We start from the raw sequence: 19,423 nt of genomic DNA, 5'->3' as shown, positions 1-19,423 counted from the left end.
TCCAATCTATCCCTGTTTAAGGTTAATACAGCAGCTCGTGGTTAGTGAAGATAGTGTATGGCGCCGAAATTTTTACGGTAATTCTGGCCTTGTTGGCGCGATATATTGTGCTCGTCATGCTCGACAGGTGATGATTCGGCCGCGACACATTGCGCACTTGGCTTCCATTCCGTACACCTTGTCGGGCATGGGACACATATCTAGTCAGTAATAACCAAGTTACTCTGTTGCTTAGCTCGTGTCCTGCCTGCACTATCAATGAAGATGAGTCACGTGAGCAGCGCTCTCTCACGGCCTGATGCTGATGCCTGAGGCCTACGAGGTCAACACTAACGCCAGAATCTTCAACTTGGCGACAACTCGCGTTCTCTCCAAACACCGAGGGATCATTGTGGCATTTGGCCGACGCAGAGCCTAGCCTCTTGATCCTACCATGATCCGATGATGCTTGGAAGTGCAGGCGCGCGGCAATTATCTAAGACAGCATAAGCCACTGCAACCTAATGGATGGTCCCTCAGGGCTCAAGCCACAAAAATGACCCCCAGCCCACCACTGCCATCCAAATCCCGCTCGCGATCACGCACACCGCCAAATCCAAATGCGACCGGATTCGGGCCCCTAAGATCACGGCGAGGCTGCAAAACCTGCAAAACGCGCCGCGTAAAATGCGGAGAGGAAAAACCAACCTGTCTCCGCTGCAGCAGCACCGGCCGGAAATGCGAGTATGAGGATGCGAGATTCGGCACGTACTCCTCGGCACCTGCGTCTACCGTCGTCTCACTCCTGGAATTCGACAAGCCGCGCTCGCCGTCATCGTCGCCGCCGGGTTCGAGCTCTTCGAATTCCGTCTGGCGCGAGCGCCGCGCGTTCGCGTACTACTTCCAGCACGCCGCCTCGTTTGTCGGCGGACTCGATGCGGACTTTTGGAGCACCGTTGTCCCACAGGTTTGTCGGATTGAGCCCGCGGTGTGGGACGCAATTATTGCGCTGAGTGCCATGTTTGAGAACCGCGAGGAGGATTCACACAGTGATACTACTAGTAGTACTAGTAGTGCAAGTCTAACTGAGAACCGCCGTGATGCACTGGCCTGGTACTCGCGTGCCGTCAGCGCCGTTCGTCTGCGCATTGAGCGTGGCTTTGGAGACGTCTTCATTGGACTTATTAGTTGTGTGCTGTTTATTTGCATCGAGGCTCTTCAGGGTAGTACGGAGGAAGCGATTCGGCTTTATGCGCAGGGTGTCCAGCTTATTGTTGCGCTGCGCGCGCAGATTGCTGCCGGTGCTATACCTGCGAGTAAGGCTTCTTTGCTGGAGGATACGATTGTGCCGATTTTCGTTCGGTTGGCTATTATGGCGCTTACAGTCTCCGGCGTTTCGGTCGAGAATCTGGTGTCGGAGACCGCGCAGCTTTTGACGGGCTTCGCGTCTCTCAAAGCTGCCCGGGAGGCTCTCGTCCTTCTCACCATCGAGATCCAGCAGTTCCAGGGAGTCTGCGAGGAGCATCACGCAAAGGTCAACTACACCAGCGACATGCCGCCCGAATTCCTCACGCACCAGGCGGCGCTCTTCAACCGGTTGCGTAACTGGTACACGGCATTCACAGCCCTGACCAACACCCTCCGCCTGCAGATGAAAAACGAAACACTCCCACCAAAAGAAACAAGCACAATTGCGCTACTGTGCGCATACCACGAAATGGCCTACACAATAACCGCAATCTGCATCTCGCCGCGAAAAACATTAACAGATAACTATCTTCAAAACTTCCAAAATATCGTCGACCACTCGCGCATCGCCCTCGACGCCTCGGCTCGCTCAGACGGGTCTCAGCCACCATTTACATTCGACATTGGCGTCGGGTTCCCGATCTGGTTTACGTGTCTCCGGTGCGCGGATCCGGGGATTCGCCGTCAGGCACTTGCGCTGCTACGGCGCGCACCGCAGGTCGAAGGGTTTTATGGTAATGCGACGATTACCGTTTCCGCGGAGGCGATTATGGTTATTGAGGAGTCGCTCGCGGTGGCTATAAACGCGGTTCGGGAGAAGAACCCCGGCGGGAATGCGGATACGTCACATATCTCCATCTTCGATGTAAACGGCTTCGCGGTTACGTGCGAGGGCCAAATCACTGCACTTCCAGTTCATGTTCCGACTACGCTTGCGGTGGCGGATATCCCCGACGAGGCGCGCATCAAGCCGCTTGTTCCGTTCCGTCCGCGCGACGGGATTCCGCCGGGACTTACGAATGAGCATGTGGAGAGGTGGGGGAGAGCGAGTGATTGTTGGTTTTTGCTCTTTTCGAGATTGGATCGGGATCGGGATTCCGCGGAGGGGGGTGGGAATGGGTCGTGGAGAGAGGTTTTTGATTGTATACCCGCTGAGATGTATCCTTAGCCTCTTTGTGATTATAGGAATGGCGATATGTTCATCCATCGAGCGGGGTTTGAGGGGTTGGTAGGCGACATGGTACGGTTGAGACAATGTTTAGCATAGATTGGGGTGGCCTTCTAGGAACGCACGCATCCGATACCTGGGCATCAATGCCCGGATCTCTAGGAACACCAGTTTATTTGCATAGCTATCTACCGGGAGAGAAAGCAGCCATTGAGACGGTGATGCTCAGCAAGGAGAATATATTGGACTACAGATAGCCAGGATTCATAAAGAACATGAGGGTAGACCAAAACAGAGGGGCTCATCAACAGTCCTCCGCGTGGTCTCTAACTGATTGCTCTGGCACCCTTCTCTAAGCATAAACCATGACTTGGTCTTAGTTTGAAAATCAGCCTCTCTAGAGCGATGCGCCCCTTTGACCCTTCACGACGAAACGGGTCTGGATCCAAGCCACTGAATGCTGTGGAACCTTTGGTAAGTTGGTGGGCTTAGCGGCATGTCAAGTAGCCATCCCGGTTCGCAAGTATCTAAGCACTTAGCAAATGACCGATACAGAAACGGGGAGAAATCAAGGGCTTGGCATACTCAAATGCACAGCGCTTTTAATCCAGCGGCCACGGCTGTTTGAGTAGCAAGTTCCCATACAAGGGACGGAGAAGCAATCCTACCCTCCATCGCACTAAAAAAGGAGAAAAGTGTTCAGTATCAGCTTCAGCACAATAATAAGCGCTTTGCCCAGTGAGGGGATCGGGTGGCAGAAACCTACGCGAAGATACCCATTGCCATTGCTGGCGAAGTCAGAGAGATTCAGTGAAGGAGGCACAGTCCCTCCATTTTTAGCAGGGCAGGTCGCCCCGATGATACGTCCAGTGAAGGCCTAGTAATAACAAGAGCTCCAGGCTCCTTGGGCATGAGACTGAGAGTAGTACCTGCCCTGCCAGGTGGTGTTGCTTATGGCCGGTTGTGGAAGGCGTGAAGGGCCGGAAGCGAATTTCTCAGGTCACTGACCGCTCGCTCCACCAACTCTCCCGCTCTATAAACGTCCTCAACGTGATAATCTTTTTTTTTTTTGCAGCGAGATTCTCTTTAGACCTTTCTGCTCAAGGTCCTTTCTACGCCGCCTAAGCACTCCGTGGGCTGCCCCGGGGCAGTCGGACAGTACTCCCCACGGGCCAGGTGAAAAGCCCTGTGTTGCATGACGAACAGTTCTCTGGCGGTGACATATCGACAAGATCTCGCTTTCGCCAGTCGATGACGTCCTAGTCAGTGCTTGAAAAAAGCTTGCGTGACTACGTTATATTATCTGCCTATCATATACATACATCGTGAAGTCCATCTGGCATCTCATTTCTCGTTCCAACAACACCGACTCCTATTGCAGCCGCACTTCTGCCTTCTGAGCTTCTGCCTGAATTTGGTTGATGTCCTTGCCGGTGGTCTGCAGGAGCCCCAGGCGCTCTTCATGCCGGCACTCCAGCACGGCAAGCGTCGATGACTTCCATAGCGGAACATTGCGGCTTTTGCGATTGTTGATTATACTCAGGATTGCAAACAATATGGCGAAACCCTCGGTCACAATAGGGACGACAAAGTAGCCCCAGCGGATCGACACGAATGGCACGCTCTCAATCAGCTCGCCTTGCGCAGTCTGCGTATCCGGACCGTACCGCACATAGTTGGTCATGGCAGTTGCCATCCTCTCGAACCGCTCCGTAATGTTCGTTTCCCCGGAGAGGGCGGCGGCGACGCCCAGGTCTCTGTTCCTAGCGTTTCCTATATTCCAGGACGTCGATACTGACGGTGACGCGAAGAATTGTTCAATCGCGGATAGTCTGGAGTATGTTATCTCAAGACGAGGGATAACCATATTGCCAATACTCGTCTCGTTGGTGTATAAAGGGCTGGTCAAGGTGAAACGTTCTAGAGACCACGGATTATCGACCCCGAAATCGACCTCTCGTCTATGTGCAAAGGAAATATTGGGCCCGTTCGCTGACGCCCCTGAGTACTCGTACGCCGTGAGGAAGAGAGAGCACTCTGTGACGTTCTCCATGGATATATTGAAATTGTGGTCTGGCGTCGACCTCCAGATTGCGAATCTGGCGATTTCGGGAAGGTTGGTTGTCTCGTTGCCCTGACTTTGCATCGCAGACGCGTTCATGACGAAGGTCATGGCGGAATTCGTGAATATCCATTCAGTTCGAAGGCCTAACCCATTCGGTGCTGTCATGTTACAGGAGGTGTTGGACCCTCGGGTCTCACAGCGGGCCGTTTGCAGTGTGGCCTCTGTGACATTTTTGCACTCGGACCTGAACCCTAGTGCTATGTATGATCCGCTCCATTGACATGTGCCAGAGCAACTAAAAGGTTCGATGGTGTTGATCCCGTACAAGCCCTGGTATATTGCGGATTGCATACCGGGATCCTGCGGAATGGCCTCTTTCCAAGACCAGGTTAGCATTTCCTGTTCCTGGCTTCTGTGGTTAAGTCAAGGACGATGCTTACCTTCTAGAGCGGTTGCCGATCCTGGGAAATTGCGGTGGGAGTAGGTGTGTGCGTATCCAAAGGTCGCGCTGCTGTCGGGAGTTGTGACATTGCGCTGTTCGATGAGGACCACTTGCTGTGCAAATGGCGAGAAGCCCAGACGCAAGATTGAGACAAGCGCCCCGATCGTCGCCAAATTCCAGGGGATGTAGGCGAGCAAAAGGAGGGATCCCCAGACGCCACGGCTGGCTCCGTCAAAGATTTCGAGATGCGCGAGCTTGCGCGGCCCTTTCTTAAAGTGAAGCCACTTGGATTGCCCGATGAATGTGCTGACTCCGTGCATCAGCGCCGTCGTGCAGGCGGTCGTGAGAATGGAAATTGTCGCGTTGAGAGAGACACGGGAGTTCCAGGCATCGAGGCGCTTGTTGTCCATATACGAGAAGATGATGGCAATGGCGATGAGGAGGCCCAAGGCCAGGATTGAACTGATGGACTCGTAAAGCCATTCGCTGGGCGAATAAATCGGATGCCGCCTGTACTCGACGGTCGCGCTCAGGGGATCAGAGCCAACCTCGGAGACATTGGCTGGCTCTCCCTGAGTCTTCTTGTTGCTCTCGTCCGCGGCCATGGTGAGGGAGCGCGACTTGCATGGAAACCCTCGAGAAAAGCAGGAAGAGAAAGAGGGAAAGCGAGCAGAGGCGGTCCTGGGGCCTCTCGGAGGCTGGCCGGGTTTATGCCCGGTTTTCAGCCCTGAACACGTTTGTTTGCATTATTTCTAAATTCAACCTTGCACCAGCCAGCCACCGGGTCAGGTAAACCCGAAAGAGCGATAGTCAGAACTTTGATATCGCGGGGCTGGTCAGGTTTTTCTTTTTCCAAGTGGTCGGTCTCCCTCATGAGTCGAGGTTCATGGCGATCAGCACTCTCCAGCATGGATGGTTGCATCTCAGCCCAGCAAAACTGCAGAGGGCGGATGGACACCTGCAGAGTGCGAACCAATCGACGAAGCGATAGCGAGCGACTCTCTGCCCTCGCAACCCTGCAACAGTGGAGGAGGCAGGGTTGTGATTGGTGGTAGGATCTTCCGAGCTCGGAGTGGAAATTAAGAGCATGCAAGGTCTCGCGCGCCAAAGGCTCTGTGACATGTGCAGAACGTTGCCTTGATTGACTTTAACCGCCAAATCTCCGATTTTCCAGGCACTGGACGATATAGTCTTCATCCCAACGGAACTATGCTGTCTCGCTCAGCGAAACTGTTATAGGGCTGGATTATACAAGATTGAATCCACAGTTGGGAGGCCTGATCCTCGATTAAAAGCTGACAGCGCCAAGGGCCGTGCTCACTGCTGCCAACCTTCCAAAGACTTGAAACCGTGATCGTCAAGACTGCGGCTGAAGCCCAGGAAATAAGATCCTGTTGCAGCCTCTCCTGCACTGGCCAGTTGCCTCGTATTCGATCCCCACCGGCTCCACTCCGCTAGTGGCCGCAACTCCTTCTCATCCAATCATCCCGGCTTTATCCCTGTCCAAATGTGACAAACCACTCATCGTCGGCTATTTGACAGGGTGAGGAATCAGAGAAAGACCAGGGTCCAAGGCACGCGGAGCCTAGAAGACGTTGTATAACGGGGATATACGGACCTGAATGGGGGCCAAACCTACTGTGATATTTGGGAAAACTTGATTGTGCACAAACCAGTCTTCACATCCAGTGGCATCCGAGTGTCATTAAGCGAGCTGGCTGGTCCACGACTGCCAGACGGGCCGGGCCAGTCCCCCAGCCGATGCGTCTCTTCTCTCATTGGATAACGGTGAAGTACACCAGGCCCGTTTTGTCCTCGCACATCAACGCTATCCTGGTTAAGGTTACAGTTTGGCTGGAGGCGTTGAAGACTCGAAATGCGCGCGGAGGTCCTCCGCGCACTGAAAAGGCACTGACTCAGGAAGACCCCTGTTGACCCCGACTGCCGCTCGACTCAGCCCTGCTTATTATTATGCTTTTCCATGCGGTTCTGTTTGGGGGCCAGAGATGGGAATTCCGAGTATCAGCCGCGATTTCCAGCCGGTGGATATTTTAGCGTCGTCGTGTCCTGGGCCGCGATGTGACGAGCTCTTCTCAATAAAGTCAGTTTGACTTTTGTTCCTGGACTTGAAGTTGCCCACACTTCTCGTAACAGCCATGCTGCTTCTTCTTTACTACCTTGTGGCGTCCGCCCTACTCCAGGTACAGCATGTTGCCGCACTTCCCCAGGGTCTTGCGCCATCCGAGACTTCCAGCGAACCATCGGCGACACCATTAGCCACGGGCCTAGCAGATGGAAACCGAACCTGCGACTTTGATAAGATCGACGACTTCTTCAGCTATGCCAACAAGAATGGCCTCAACATCACCGTCGAGGTGCAACACTGCCAGAACTTGTGCCTGCTCACGTACGGCACGGGGAACCCTGATCTTTCAGGAATCGGCGTAAGTCCCCCATACTCAAGGCTCCTCCAAAAGGTTCTTGACAGACTGACGGTGTTTTCCCACTTGACTGTAGATGATGGTCGCATACACGCTTCAAACCACCTTCACCATCCTCCTCGGCCCCGTCTACCGCGTCCTTTACCTCACGTGCGGCCCAGTAAGCAGCTTCGTTCGTGACCTAAAAGACATCCAGATGAACTTTTTCTCCTCAAATGGCTTTTTCATCGGCTCTTCTGCCCTCGCAACGCTCGCGAACCTGTCGCAAAACCCACCCACCTTTGAAATTGCCGAAATGCAAGCCATGGCCTTTCTACAGGTCAACAGCATCCTCGTCACCTTCTTCTGCATGGTTATCGCGCAGCCAATGTCCCGCTGGGCCGCGCGCGTCTTCCTCTACTTCGTCGTGTTCGTCCTCGTAATCGTCGCGCTGGGCCTGGCCCACCTAAACGGCGATAGCAAGCGCGACTGGCGCCTCGCCTCGGACGGCTGCGCCCACAGCTCAACGGACTACGACGTGATCAACCCAATCCCATATCCCTCGTGGACTGTCGCCATCTTTGCGGTAGTAGGCACAGTCGCATTCTGGCTTCAGAGCCTGAGAGAGAAATTCCAGGCGGACAAACTGCACAAATCCGCGTTCCGCGTCCTCATGGCCTTCTGGGTCCTGCTCATCGGCCTCCTCGTTGCCGGAATGATTGTCGGTCTCGAGATGATGTGGCGCCAGCGCCGACACCTGAAGAGTCTGGCGCGCGACCAGTTCGAGGATGACCAGTGGGGCTTCGGGCAGATTGCCGCGTTAACGATTTGGGCGCCGATTGTCGTCGAGTTCATCTATATTCTAAATGGTGAGTCACTTCACTTTGTCCGATACTGAACTGTGAGTGTTCCATGGTGCTAACCTTTCTGCTCATTTTCAGACCTCGCGCAAGCGAAATCGAGACGGTGGGGTCGGGGGAATCATAGACTTAGCGTTATGCTGTCGCCGAAGGTCTTGCAGGATGAACAGCCTGTGCCTAGCCAGGCGTCCGAGTCGCAGACGGAGATGAAGGAGCAGGGGGGGAATCGGAGCATTGTTGAGGTTTCTGGTGCTCCGTAACGAGGCATGTTAATTTCGGTCCACGGTGCGTTAGTGGTCTGTTTTCCTTGCGAGTCGCCAGCCAAATCCTGGACTGGAATTTCCAGGCAGTCGAAAGTTTGACCTCCAATTCAGGGACTTCTCTCATAATGGCGGGAGGTGTTTGTAATCATTGACCTGAGATAGTATTTGTTGTTATATCCCAAATAATTTATGAATTCATGACAATGCGAAGATGCTCTCAGAACTCTCAGGCCGTCAAGAGCGCCAAACACACACACGGATTTCCATCACCGCAGAGATCAACCACTTCTTGTACCACGATGTCTCAGCCCACACCTCTGATCAGTAATCAGGGCACGTCTTCATCACCGCTGGCGCCCGGTAAGCTTCAGTTCGCAATCTCTAATTGGACCGCTGAAGAAGAAACGCGGACTAGTACCTGAATAGCCCTATGGCGTGCGGAACAAGCCGCTAGGGCAGCCTTCCCTATGGCTTCGGGCTTTGTAAGATTAGTGATCAGGCGAATAATCGTCCTGAGAGGAAAGGGATACTTATTAAACAGACCCTGCGGCGTTGCGCCACCGGTTTCGCTTTGCAATGGATGGGCTGGACTGGCTGGGCTAGCTTGCGTCCTGTATCTAGGCCCAGGTCATGGAGCGGGATTCATCAAGGAGGTTTCTCGCACTCCCTCCTCCTTTGATTTCTCCCTCTTCTCCTCCTCCTCCTTCCTCGCTTGTTGACCTCTCTCTCGAATTGTCCTTTCAATTGCCAACTCTCAAGCCAATCCCGTTGCTCCAACGGCAGCATCCCGCAAGATGTCCCGACTAACCCTCCTCCTCCCCTTCCTCCTGATCCTGGTCCCATTCGCAAAAGCCGCAGGCACAGTCCAAGATCTCTGGATTTTCCCCAAAGCACCAGACTTTACCTCGGAACTCACCGTCAACACAACGATCCAAATCCGCTGGCACGAGGAACTCCAGGCCGTCTTCGCGCAGTTCTGCACGCTGTGCGACACAACCAATGTCGATCTGTGGGTGACGGGGTCACAGTATGCAGAGGCTGTTGGGGGTATGTCATCTACCACCAAATCCCCCTTCCCTCTTCTCAACCTTACCTCAGCTATGCTATGTGGTGAAGTGGAAGGGTAGGCGTGCGAATGTGCTAATCAATGACCAGCCGCGATCGACGTGACCTCAACATTCTCATACAGCTGGAAGGTGGATCTTACAGAAAGCATCGTAGCCGCCTCGCCGGACTGGTCGTTTCGATTCCTGCCCTCGGGCGCCGTGTGGAATGGGACGGGCGGGCAGGAGATTTCCAGCGCGCAGTTTAGTGTCGTCATCCCACCAGAGTCGACCACCACAACCACAACCTCTGCGACGTCGACGACTACCACAACGAGCACAAGCTCGACATCCACAGCAACAAAGACGCCCTCGCCCACTCCAACACCAACCCCTCTCCCAGAAGGCGACGACGCCCTCTCCGCTGGCGCCAAAGCGGGTATTGGCATTGGGGCCGCAGCGGGCGCGATCCTCCTCATCGGCCTAGTCATCTTCTTCTGGCGCCGCCGCAAGGTAAACAAAGAGCCCATCCCGGCGTATGACGCGGCGTCCGACGCGAAGTTTCAGCCCGCGCCGGGGTACGCGTCGTTGGGCAGCCACTCGCACTCTCCGCCTCGCTCGATGGAGGTTCATGAGGTTCCCACTGAGGAGTTTCGGGAGGCTGCTGTTGTTGGGAAGGCGGCGGCGGAGCTGGGGGGCGGGGGTGTTGAGAGGGCGGAGATGGATGCGGGTGTGCATGGGGGTGGGAGTGGAAGTGTGAATGGGAATGGGGGTGGGAGGGGGGTGGCGTTTGAGTTGGAGGGGTCGAGATAAAGCGACTCGAGTGCGAATGGAGCTCAGCTTGTGGTGTGTGAGTGTATACATAGTTAACTGATGGGAAGGTTTTGGGAGGATTTACTGGGCAAATGCTACTTGATTTAGATCTCCTATTTTGGCTCCATAATTTCAACAACATATACTCAGTCAAGTCTACCTTGGATAGGAAATCTCTCCAACGTAAAAGATGCTGAGTCCATTGTTCTGGGCTGAGCTCACTTGAATCTCCTGCGAGTACGGAAACTTTGGCTGCAGAGTACAAGACTGCATGATTATATACATTCATATTGTCTGACTCCGATGGTGTCTGCTGCTGCCGCTGCGATTGACTTAAAGGGATGAGTCATACTGTGAGTGAACCAAATGAGAAGCACGTCCAAATGTCCACTTTCAAGCATAAGATTTCCAAGAGTTGATGGGGAATCAAGCACTGGCAGTCTTCAGCCTCGCTTATGTCACCCATAGGGCAAGGGAACTACCAATAGGAAGTAACTAAAGCAGAGCAAACCACACAAACATGACGGCATGAGCCTAAACCCTGAGAATTAAGAGAGAGCAAACAGGACAAACAGGACAAACAAGTCCTTGCTTGCAGTCGTCCCACCACAATGTCCAATCAATGTTACGCCAAGTCCCGTTGTGCAGCGCTTGTGCAACCTTTGTAAGCTTAGAAATGTCGGATGACAAATGATGCCTGCAAACGTATGATTGCAAATTGACCAGAATGATGACATGCGAGACCTATAGACTAGATATATGAGGGATGTTCTTCTTGTCCTGTTATTCACTAAATCATTGAACACCTTGAATACATTTTCTACAATCATCAACTATAACCAATTCGTTCGCAATGGCCGCTCAACAAGTCGCACTGATCCTCGGCGCGGGGCCCCGCGTGGGAGCCGCCGTCGCAGCCAAATTCGCAGGCGCGGGGTACAAAGTCGCCGTCGCATCGCGCAAGGGAACCGGCAGTACCACAGACGAAGGCTACCTCTCGCTCAAGGCCGATTTCACCAAACCTGACACTGTCCCCGCCCTCTTCGATGCAACAAAGGCTGCTTTCAAAACTGCCCCAAACGTCGTCGTCTACAATGCCGCGAGCCTAACTGCCCCTACAGACAAGGACTCGGCGCTTACGATCCCTCTGTCGAGTTTTGAAGCGGACCTGAATATCAACACGGTCAGCCCCTACGCTGCAGCGCAGGAAGCCGTCAAGGGCTGGGAGAGCCTTCCGGCGGAAATCAAGAAGACGTTTATCTACACGGGCAATGGCCTGAACACGAACGTGCTAGCTATTCCGCTCATGCTCAATCTTGGAGCCGGAAAGTCTGCTTCGGCATATTGGCTGGCTGTTGCGGATGGGACGTATGCGCCACGGGGATATAGGTACGTATACATACCCTTGAGGGGTACTGATATTCGGGACAGATCTGACTGACATTTTCAAAAAGGTTCTTCTACGCCGACGAGCGCAACGCTGATGCGAGTTTCATGGGAAATGCTCTCAACGGGGATGCGCATGCCGACTTCTTTGCACAGTTGGCAAAGCATGAAGGGGATGTTCCGTGGCTTGCGACGTTTGTCAAGGGGAAGGGGTATGTCAAGTTTGAGAGCTAGGTTATGATTCGCTCCTGATGGGCGAATGTCGGAATTTCCTGCATTATTTCTGATTGGCACACAGTATAGCTCGATTGTAGCTTTTTCATGAATTTATGTGTTTTTATAATCCGGCTACCGTCTGCTTCCAATCATAGGTATTGCTAATAGCGCTTTGCTTCGTTTCTGGCCGTCCGAGAGCGCCTAAAGGTTGAGTTGATTGCCCGATATTCGGGTCGGGGCTATTAGAAGTACCGTTCAAATGACCGCACTAGAGGCCCAGAATTGAGCTCAGATGCAATACCGATGGGACTTGCCGAATATTCGTCTGGAGCCCAATGAACCAGTTTGAGATTATCGGTCTTCGTTCAACCCCCCCCGTATCTTCTTGGCGAACCCCCACCCCCACCCCCACAGCAAAAGGATGACAGGAGCTGATCGAGATCCACGACCTTATTGGTTGGGAATGTGGAATGGTTTTCCCACCCCGCCTCGGTCAATATCCCCCAGATTACCTCTTTCCTGCTCCATTGGTACGGTTTAAGGAAGGTCCATCTCCTCGTTTGGACCGCCACTGCGGAGGCAACCCTAGACGGTCTGACATGTCTAAGCTAACAGCTTTGAGCTTCCCCGCATCTTAGGGGCTTCCCACCATCTGGAGTCGGGGAAGATGATGCTTACTATGGACCCCTGTAGGTATATAAGCTCGTCTTGCTGCCATCTGTTTTCTCCCGTGCTATCAGTTCGCCTATCCTTTCACCACCCTATCGTCTGCTAGTATCTCTGTGAAGGTTGTAGCAATGGCGGATAAGGCTCTATCAGAGCATGTCGAGGAGAGAAAGAGTCAGGCGCCTACGGAGACTAATTCGATGACCATGAAGGGGTTTGACACCTATTGCAATTCTCCATAGCACTCATCTGACCTGGTACAGAAACCAACCGGCATCGGACTTTGACCCTGCTGCCGAAGCACGGTTGAAGCTGAAAATCGATCTTTATATCCTCCCGACAGTGGCGCTCATGTACCTGTTTTGTTTCATCGACAGGGCGAATATCGGTACGCTGCTCACAAAGTGCATGACCTGACTATAGTGATCTAACTGAGTATAGGCAATGCAAGACTCGCAGGCCTTGAAGAGGACCTCAACATGTCGGGGTACGACTACAACACCCTCCTCTCCGTCTTCTACATCTCCTACATCGTCTTCGAACTCCCTTCGAACATCGCTTGCAAATGGATTGGACCAGGCTGGTTTATCCCTGGCCTTACGCTCGCCTTTGGAATCTGCTCCATCGGAACAGCCTTCGTCCACACGTTTGACGCTGCCTGCGGCGTCCGTTTCCTACTTGGAGTCTTCGAGGCGGGAATGATGCCCGGCATCTCATACTACCTCTCTCGATGGTATAGAAAAAGGGAACTTGCCTTCCGCCTCTCAATGTACATCGTCATGGCCCCCCTCGCCGGCGCGTTCGGAGGTCTTCTTGCATCGGCCATTCTAAACCTCGAGTCCTTTGGCAGCCTCAAGGACTGGCGCATGATCTTTGCAATCGAAGGCATAATAACCGTGGGCATTGCCCTCATCGCCTTCCTGACCCTAACCGACCGCCCCGAAACAGCCCGCTGGCTCACCGAGGAAGAAAAAACCTTCGCCATCGCGCGCGTCGTCGCAGAATCTGAACACACGGGGCAAACAGTTGTCCTAGACAAACTCGACAAGACGAAACTCCTCCGTGGGATCCTCAACCCGGTCGTCCAAGCTACATCGTGGGTCATGCTCTTCGCAACAGTAACAGTGCAGGGCCTCGCCTTCTTCTCACCCACCATCGTGCGCACAATATACCCGGAGAAAAGCGTCACGGCACAACAACTCCAGACCGTCCCGCCGTACATCGTCGGCGCTGTATTCACACTTTTAATACCATATCTCAGCGGCCGCCTCGACCGCCGCCTCATCTTCTTTATCAGCACCCCGCTCCTCATGGTAACAGGGTACACGATCTTCCTCGCAACCGACAACGCGCGGGCTCGCTACGGCGCAACATTCCTCATCGCCAGCGGCTCCTTCCCACTCGGTGTGCTCTGCAACGCACACGGGGCTGCGAGCGTCGTCAGTGACACAGCACGGGCATCCGCAATCGGACTCGTCGTGATGTTCGGCAATATAGGCGGGCTGATCGCGACGTGGTCGTTTCTCCCGTTCGATGGGCCGGATTATCCGATTGGGAACGGGTTGAATCTGGCTACGGGGGCGGCGTGTTTTTTCATTAGTGTGGGGTTGTTTTGGTGGTGTCGGTGGGATAATCGGAGGAGGGATGCGGTTGGGGTTGTTGAGGGGGATCGCGTGTTGGATGGGCTGGGGCAGAGGCAGGTGGAGGATTTGGAGTGGAGGCATCCGTTTTTCAGGTGGAGGATGTGAGTCGATACTGTCGTGGACTATGATGAGGATAGTACATCGTACGTATAGACAATGCAGGGTATAGTGTAGGGCCAGCTCCATGGAAAAATATCCGGCCCTGAGTCATGCTCTTTCTCCACTGACGTTTCGCTTCCCCGCAACAATCGTTTGTCAATGCAACGTCGGAATTTCCCGGTGATGGTCTCAAGAACTGGCTTTCCTCTCTGCTGTGGATGCGGTGGAATTCCAATAGACCTCGCACGGTTGGAACGATAAAATCTCGGGCACCCGACTCGTCGGCATTCCGAGCCCTACGAGGCTTGACTGCGCTTGACCGATCTTGGCTGTCGGTCACGGTGTCCAGTCGGGGTCTGGCACACATCGGAATCTCGGTTGATCGACTCCACGCCGATCGTTGTATAGCCGAGTGACTCTTACCTTTGCTTTTTCTCCCACTGCTACATAATGTGATGTCTCGCCATCAATGCCACTTTGGACTGTTCTTGGGGAGTACAGTCATACAGCATGCAATTCGAAATCACAGCCCAATACGACGAGACAAGAGCTCGCCTCCAAGAATGGGACAGCGACGATGATCCCGGAAACCCGCGAAACTGGTCCAAGGCGAGAAAGATCTTCGCAACAACCGTCGTCTGTCTAATCGGTTTCTGCACCACCATCAATGCGTCCATGTACTCGTCGGGCCATGAGCAAGTCCGGGAACGATTCAATGTTTCAACGACTGTCTCGCTGCTTCCATTGTCGGCGTACTCCCTGGGCATGGCATTTGGACCCATGATCTCCTCGCCGTTGTCAGAGACCTTCGGTCGGAAATTCGTTTACCTATTGACTCTTCCGCTCGTGGATGTCTTTACCATCGGTGTTGGCGCCTCTCAAGGAATCGCCTCGCTCATCGTGTGCCGCTTCATCGCTGGCCTCTTCGCCGCCCCAGGTGTATCCGTCGCAGCAGCCACAATCTCAGACTTCACCCCCCCTTCAGAAAGAGTCATACCTCTGGGAATCTACTACTCCGTCCCCACAATCGGCAGCGCCATGGGTCCCCTGATCGGCTCCTTTGTCGTCGAACAACAAGGCTGGCGCTGGACAGCCTGGACACCGCTCATCATCGCCGCAGCCCTGCACCCACCAGCGCTCTTCATCCGCGAATCCTACAAGCCCATCCTCCTCAGACAACGCGCAGAAAAACTCGGCGCAGAGGGCGTCCTCCCTGTACAAACCCGAACAGCCCTGCAACTCTTCAAAGAATTCCTCACCTCAACCATCATCCGACCCTTGCACATGCTCTTCACCGAGCCCCTCGTCGGCTTCATCTGTCTCTACTGCGGCTTCCAGTTTGCATTACTGTACACGTTCATCGTCGCAAGCCCCCGCGTCTTCGCATCCGTCTACAACTTCTCCCCCAGCGCCCAGGGCCTCTCCTTCCTAGGAATGGTCGCAGGCTGCATCATCGCCCCCGCAATCCTCTTCACCGTCGACCGCACCGTGCGCAACAACCCCACCCTCCGCATCCGCAACAACGCAACCGAAAACTCAGCCACCACCCCGGAACTCCGCCTCTACACCGCAATGTTCGGCTCCCTCGTCCTCCCCCTTGGCCTCTTCGCCTTCGCCTGGACAGCCCGATCATCCATCCACTGGATGGTCCCGATCCTCGCACAGGGGACAGCGTTTCTCGGCAGCATGCTCATCTACGTCCCCTGCAACTTCTACATGCTCGACGTGTACGGCTCGAAATACGGGGCGAGTGCGAGCGGGGCGAGCTCGCTGACGCGGTATGCGCTGTCCACGGCGTTTCCGTTGTTTGTGCCGCAGATGTATGATGCGTTGGGGGTGGGCTGGGCGACGAGTCTGTTGGGGTTTGTGGCGGTGGCTATGGCGCCGATTCCGTGGCTTTTCTTTTACAAGGGACCCAGGTTGCGCGAGAGGAGTTCGTATGAGCATGGGACGTGAGTACGATGTAACCTTGATTAGACGTATGGTACTAGAGACGTGTATACAAATTGGAAATCTCTACTCAGCTACGGATACGTGCTCGCCGCTTAGAATATAGCTGGCCGTAGGCGCTTCAGGGTTTATGATCCCGAGTCCAGCCGTCGCGAATTCGTTATGGATATGTAGTGATCTTGCAAAAGTGGCGTGGGAGAATTTCGCTAGGTCACCAGGCGTACCTTCCTGTTCTGTAGTAGGAAGGAGCATTTCTCGCTTGTTCATTCCTTGTTCATCTATCTAGGGAAACAAGGAAAGAACGACACCTCCCCGCGTACCTGCCTTGTTCCTGTTCTAGGAAGGAGTATCCCCTGGGTATTAGTCGTGCCTTCCTCGCCTAGGAGCGCACTGGAACGCTGGTTGCGTATTGATTCCAACTTTCTGCTTCTCTTCCATCAATCAATACTCCGGTGGTCGACCGAAAAAGTGTATGGGCCTCATCAAATAACATTTCCATTGCATCAAACATAATCTCCCTACCCAACGCCATCATACCGCACAACCTCCTTTATCCGAAACTCCGTCGTGCGCAGAATCCCACCCTGCATGCCCCCCTCCTCGCCAACACCAAGACCAACACCAACAGCGGAACCAACACTCTGATGCCCCTTACTCGTGATACCAACCTCGCTCCCGCCATCCTCAACCCCCACAAAACTCCCACTGTCCCTCCCACTCCCAGTAACCACACTCCCACTCCCATACCTCCCCCCTCCCCCCTTCGACCCCGCCCACGTCATCGGATACTCGACAAACTCCCGCCCCACACTCGCAAAGGGTAGATACGCCTGATGCCCGTCCGCCGCATTCACCGCGGACCGCTTCCGCCGATGGCTGTGCAGCGGGAGACTCTTCGATCCACTCTTTGACCGTGATCGCGAGCGTTTACTCCCGCGGTGCCGGATGATGATGTTGAAGAGCGGTGTCAATGCGGGGATACACGCCGCGATGATAATGAGGTATTGTTCGACGGCGACCCAGGCTGTTAGTGGGACCATGGTCCAGGGGCGGTCGTGCGCGGATGTCAGGGTGTAGAGGTTTGTGGTTTTTACTATTGCGGCGATCATGGCTCTGGATGTAATGTTTGTTAGACGGTTCGGGATTAATTGAGAGACGGGGATAGGACGAGGACGAACATGATTCCAAGCGAGAGGACGAAGCCCAGGCCGAATTTCACCTTGAGTGGCATCTGCAGGTTCTTTATCGTGAAGAGCGGGTAGATTGCGAGGATGAGGTCGCTGAGTGCCGAGGCCGCTATTATACCAATTAGCATAAACATCGCCAAATAATCAAGCAAACGCTCTGGAGACGGCGTTAGGGTAATCCTTGGAGGTCTGTACGTACACCCCTGGAAATATGCATAATTCCTCTGCACCCCGGCCCGCCAACACGTCCCGGGAACATCCCCATCCCACGCCCGTGCCGTCGGCGTACACTGCCCATAGATCGTATACACACAGACAACATTCACAACACTCAGCAGGACAATGCCCACATACATGGCGCGGGTATGCTGCTTGACCTCGGCCATGATGCGAATCAGAAACAGCGCAACAGAGACCTTGCCCCAATTCGTCGACATGACGTGGAACCCCTGGGACAGGAGCTGGTATTTCGCGGACTCGATCTGCTGGGTGTGGGTGAGGGTCTCGATGTGGCGGCCTGTGCCGGCCTGGACGGATTTTGTGATCAGGGCCGTGTTTGTGGCGGCGCAGAGCAGGGCGAGGATGTTGAAGATGTCGTCGGTGCCGAGGGATTTGACGATTCGGGTTCGGGTGTAGAGGCGCAGGGCTGTGACGAGGGTGCTGAATGCGAGGAGCGGGTAGGAGACGGCGTAGAGGATCCAGCCGCGGTTTGAGGATGACATGCTTGCGGTGCTGGTGCCGGTCTCGAGGCGCGCATGGATTGATTATCGAGTAGGAAAAGCGTGGCGATAGCGAGACAATTGCATTGTGACCAAGCCGCGACCGACTGAACAGCAACAACAACAACGACAACAGCGACAATAGACCCAGAGACCTGGTAAAGAGTAATATCAAGGTCAAATATGAACCTCGAACAAAACCCGGGGAGACGATCGATCTTCAACTGCAGCCTTCAGGGGTTCAGACCGCACTTTATCGCTGCAACCTTGTCTCTTGCCGCTGCGATAAACCCTTCTTTTACCGTGTTGGGGATGGCGGGCCGGTCTGGATCCCTGTTGGGGAAATTGTCGCGCTCCACTGTGGGGGTGCCTGGCCTTGACGAACTCGTTTGGAGTTTATAGCCGAGGTGAAGAAGTGAGCTGCCTTTGGAACTGCAAGTGATTCGCTCGATTGCGCACGTGTTGGCTTCATGCAGGTCGACAACGTTATATGCAGGTGCTGCGATCTGCGTGATTCCAAGGTATCGCTGGTTTCAAAGTGTTTTGGTTGGAATTTGCCGTGGGAGCCAGCGAGCTGGGAGGATAGAGTTTGCCGGCTTAGCTGACTAGTTCGTCCCCTTTTTGGGGGCAATTCGTGCAGATAAGGGTCATTGTGACAGGGTCAGATAAGCGAACGAATTCGAACATGGTCTTCTGCACGCGCACGCTCGAGGGGCGATATTTACAGACACGGCTCGGATCTTCCGCCCGTTGCATCTTGTCCATGCCCCAAGACAATATCCGGCCTTGCGACCTCGAAAAAGACCACATGGACAGCAAGAAACTTCACCTCCCAGCCAGCCGTGCGGGGAAATCTCCAAGAATCTGATTCCTGCAATGTCAATCGCGATATCAAAGCAAGACATGACTCGGATCCAAAGTCTAAATTCGCTTGACACAAAGACAACCACGGGCTGGTCAATCCTGGGATAGCTTTGCAACCCCACAACGGGTACTTGGCAGGTGCCAGAAGCAGCAACGGTGGGGACGATCCATGGCCTGGAGTGCTGGGCACGGCTGTGGCATCCACATGGTCTTCTTGGCTGAACAAGTTTGACTTGGTTTCTTCAACCTGCGCGGAGATTTAGGGTTTGTGTTCCCCGCTCGTTTTGGCCCAGGGATGAAGCTATCTCCCGTTCTGAGTGGTGGTTACAGTGACAGTTACACTCTAGATCGGATCTGAAGCCAAAGGAGGGAAGCATACTCCGGTACGCGAA

The 19,423-nt window shown here is 54.2% G+C and overlaps 8 protein-coding genes across 8 annotated transcripts; 6 read left to right on the top strand and 2 right to left on the bottom strand.

Annotated features, from left to right (window-relative positions):
• The first annotated feature begins 371 nt into the window (after positions 1-371).
• On the top strand, positions 372-2,578 carry BJX68DRAFT_231067 (Zn(II)2Cys6 transcription factor domain-containing protein). Its single transcript, XM_071039288.1, has one exon. It carries the CDS (start codon positions 536-538, stop codon positions 2,393-2,395), a length of 1,860 nt encoding a protein of 619 aa, XP_070902109.1. The 5' UTR covers positions 372-535; the 3' UTR covers positions 2,396-2,578.
• Positions 2,579-3,679: 1,101 nt separating this feature from the next.
• BJX68DRAFT_231065 (DUF3176 domain-containing protein) lies at positions 3,680-5,538 on the bottom strand. Its single transcript, XM_071039287.1, has 2 exons — positions 4,901-5,538; positions 3,680-4,834 (listed from the first exon to the last, which is right to left on the bottom strand). Exons 1-2 carry the CDS (start codon positions 5,505-5,507, stop codon positions 3,768-3,770), a joined length of 1,674 nt encoding a protein of 557 aa, XP_070902108.1. The 5' UTR covers positions 5,508-5,538; the 3' UTR covers positions 3,680-3,767.
• A 1,336-nt stretch (positions 5,539-6,874) lies between these two features.
• Positions 6,875-8,652, top strand: BJX68DRAFT_231063 (uncharacterized protein). The gene is made up of 3 exons (XM_071039286.1): positions 6,875-7,346; positions 7,420-8,191; positions 8,264-8,652. Exons 1-3 carry the CDS (start codon positions 7,059-7,061, stop codon positions 8,440-8,442), a joined length of 1,239 nt encoding a protein of 412 aa, XP_070902107.1. The 5' UTR covers positions 6,875-7,058; the 3' UTR covers positions 8,443-8,652.
• A 587-nt stretch (positions 8,653-9,239) lies between these two features.
• On the top strand, positions 9,240-10,301 carry BJX68DRAFT_264053 (uncharacterized protein; the record flags this gene model as incomplete). The annotated part of the gene is made up of 2 exons (XM_071044862.1): positions 9,240-9,492; positions 9,601-10,301. The coding sequence occupies 2 exons, from the start codon at positions 9,240-9,242 to the stop codon at positions 10,299-10,301; spliced, it is 954 nt and encodes a 317-aa protein (XP_070902106.1).
• Positions 10,302-11,030: 729 nt separating this feature from the next.
• On the top strand, positions 11,031-12,610 carry BJX68DRAFT_231062 (uncharacterized protein). The gene is made up of 2 exons (XM_071039285.1): positions 11,031-11,690; positions 11,756-12,610. The coding sequence occupies exons 1-2, from the start codon at positions 11,155-11,157 to the stop codon at positions 11,919-11,921; spliced, it is 702 nt and encodes a 233-aa protein (XP_070902105.1). The 5' UTR covers positions 11,031-11,154; the 3' UTR covers positions 11,922-12,610.
• Positions 12,611-12,700: 90 nt separating this feature from the next.
• Positions 12,701-14,317, top strand: BJX68DRAFT_264051 (major facilitator superfamily domain-containing protein; the record flags this gene model as incomplete). The annotated part of the gene is made up of 3 exons (XM_071044861.1): positions 12,701-12,783; positions 12,833-12,957; positions 13,011-14,317. The coding sequence occupies 3 exons, from the start codon at positions 12,701-12,703 to the stop codon at positions 14,315-14,317; spliced, it is 1,515 nt and encodes a 504-aa protein (XP_070902104.1).
• A 66-nt stretch (positions 14,318-14,383) lies between these two features.
• BJX68DRAFT_217676 (MFS transporter) lies at positions 14,384-16,539 on the top strand. The gene has a single exon (XM_071037849.1). It carries the CDS (start codon positions 14,822-14,824, stop codon positions 16,265-16,267), a length of 1,446 nt encoding a protein of 481 aa, XP_070902103.1. The 5' UTR covers positions 14,384-14,821; the 3' UTR covers positions 16,268-16,539.
• A 114-nt stretch (positions 16,540-16,653) lies between these two features.
• On the bottom strand, positions 16,654-18,419 carry BJX68DRAFT_217659 (uncharacterized protein). The gene is made up of 3 exons (XM_071037848.1): positions 17,648-18,419; positions 17,440-17,557; positions 16,654-17,374 (listed from the first exon to the last, which is right to left on the bottom strand). Exons 1-3 carry the CDS (start codon positions 18,168-18,170, stop codon positions 16,780-16,782), a joined length of 1,236 nt encoding a protein of 411 aa, XP_070902102.1. The 5' UTR covers positions 18,171-18,419; the 3' UTR covers positions 16,654-16,779.
• Positions 18,420-19,423: the final 1,004 nt, after the last annotated feature.

The sequence above is a fragment of the Aspergillus pseudodeflectus genome (assembly GCF_044049435.1).
Source record: "Aspergillus pseudodeflectus strain CBS 756.74 chromosome Unknown BJX68scaffold_9, whole genome shotgun sequence".
Lineage (NCBI taxonomy): Eukaryota > Fungi > Ascomycota > Eurotiomycetes > Eurotiales > Aspergillaceae > Aspergillus > Aspergillus pseudodeflectus.
This window is presented reverse-complemented; position numbering and strand designations above follow the sequence as displayed.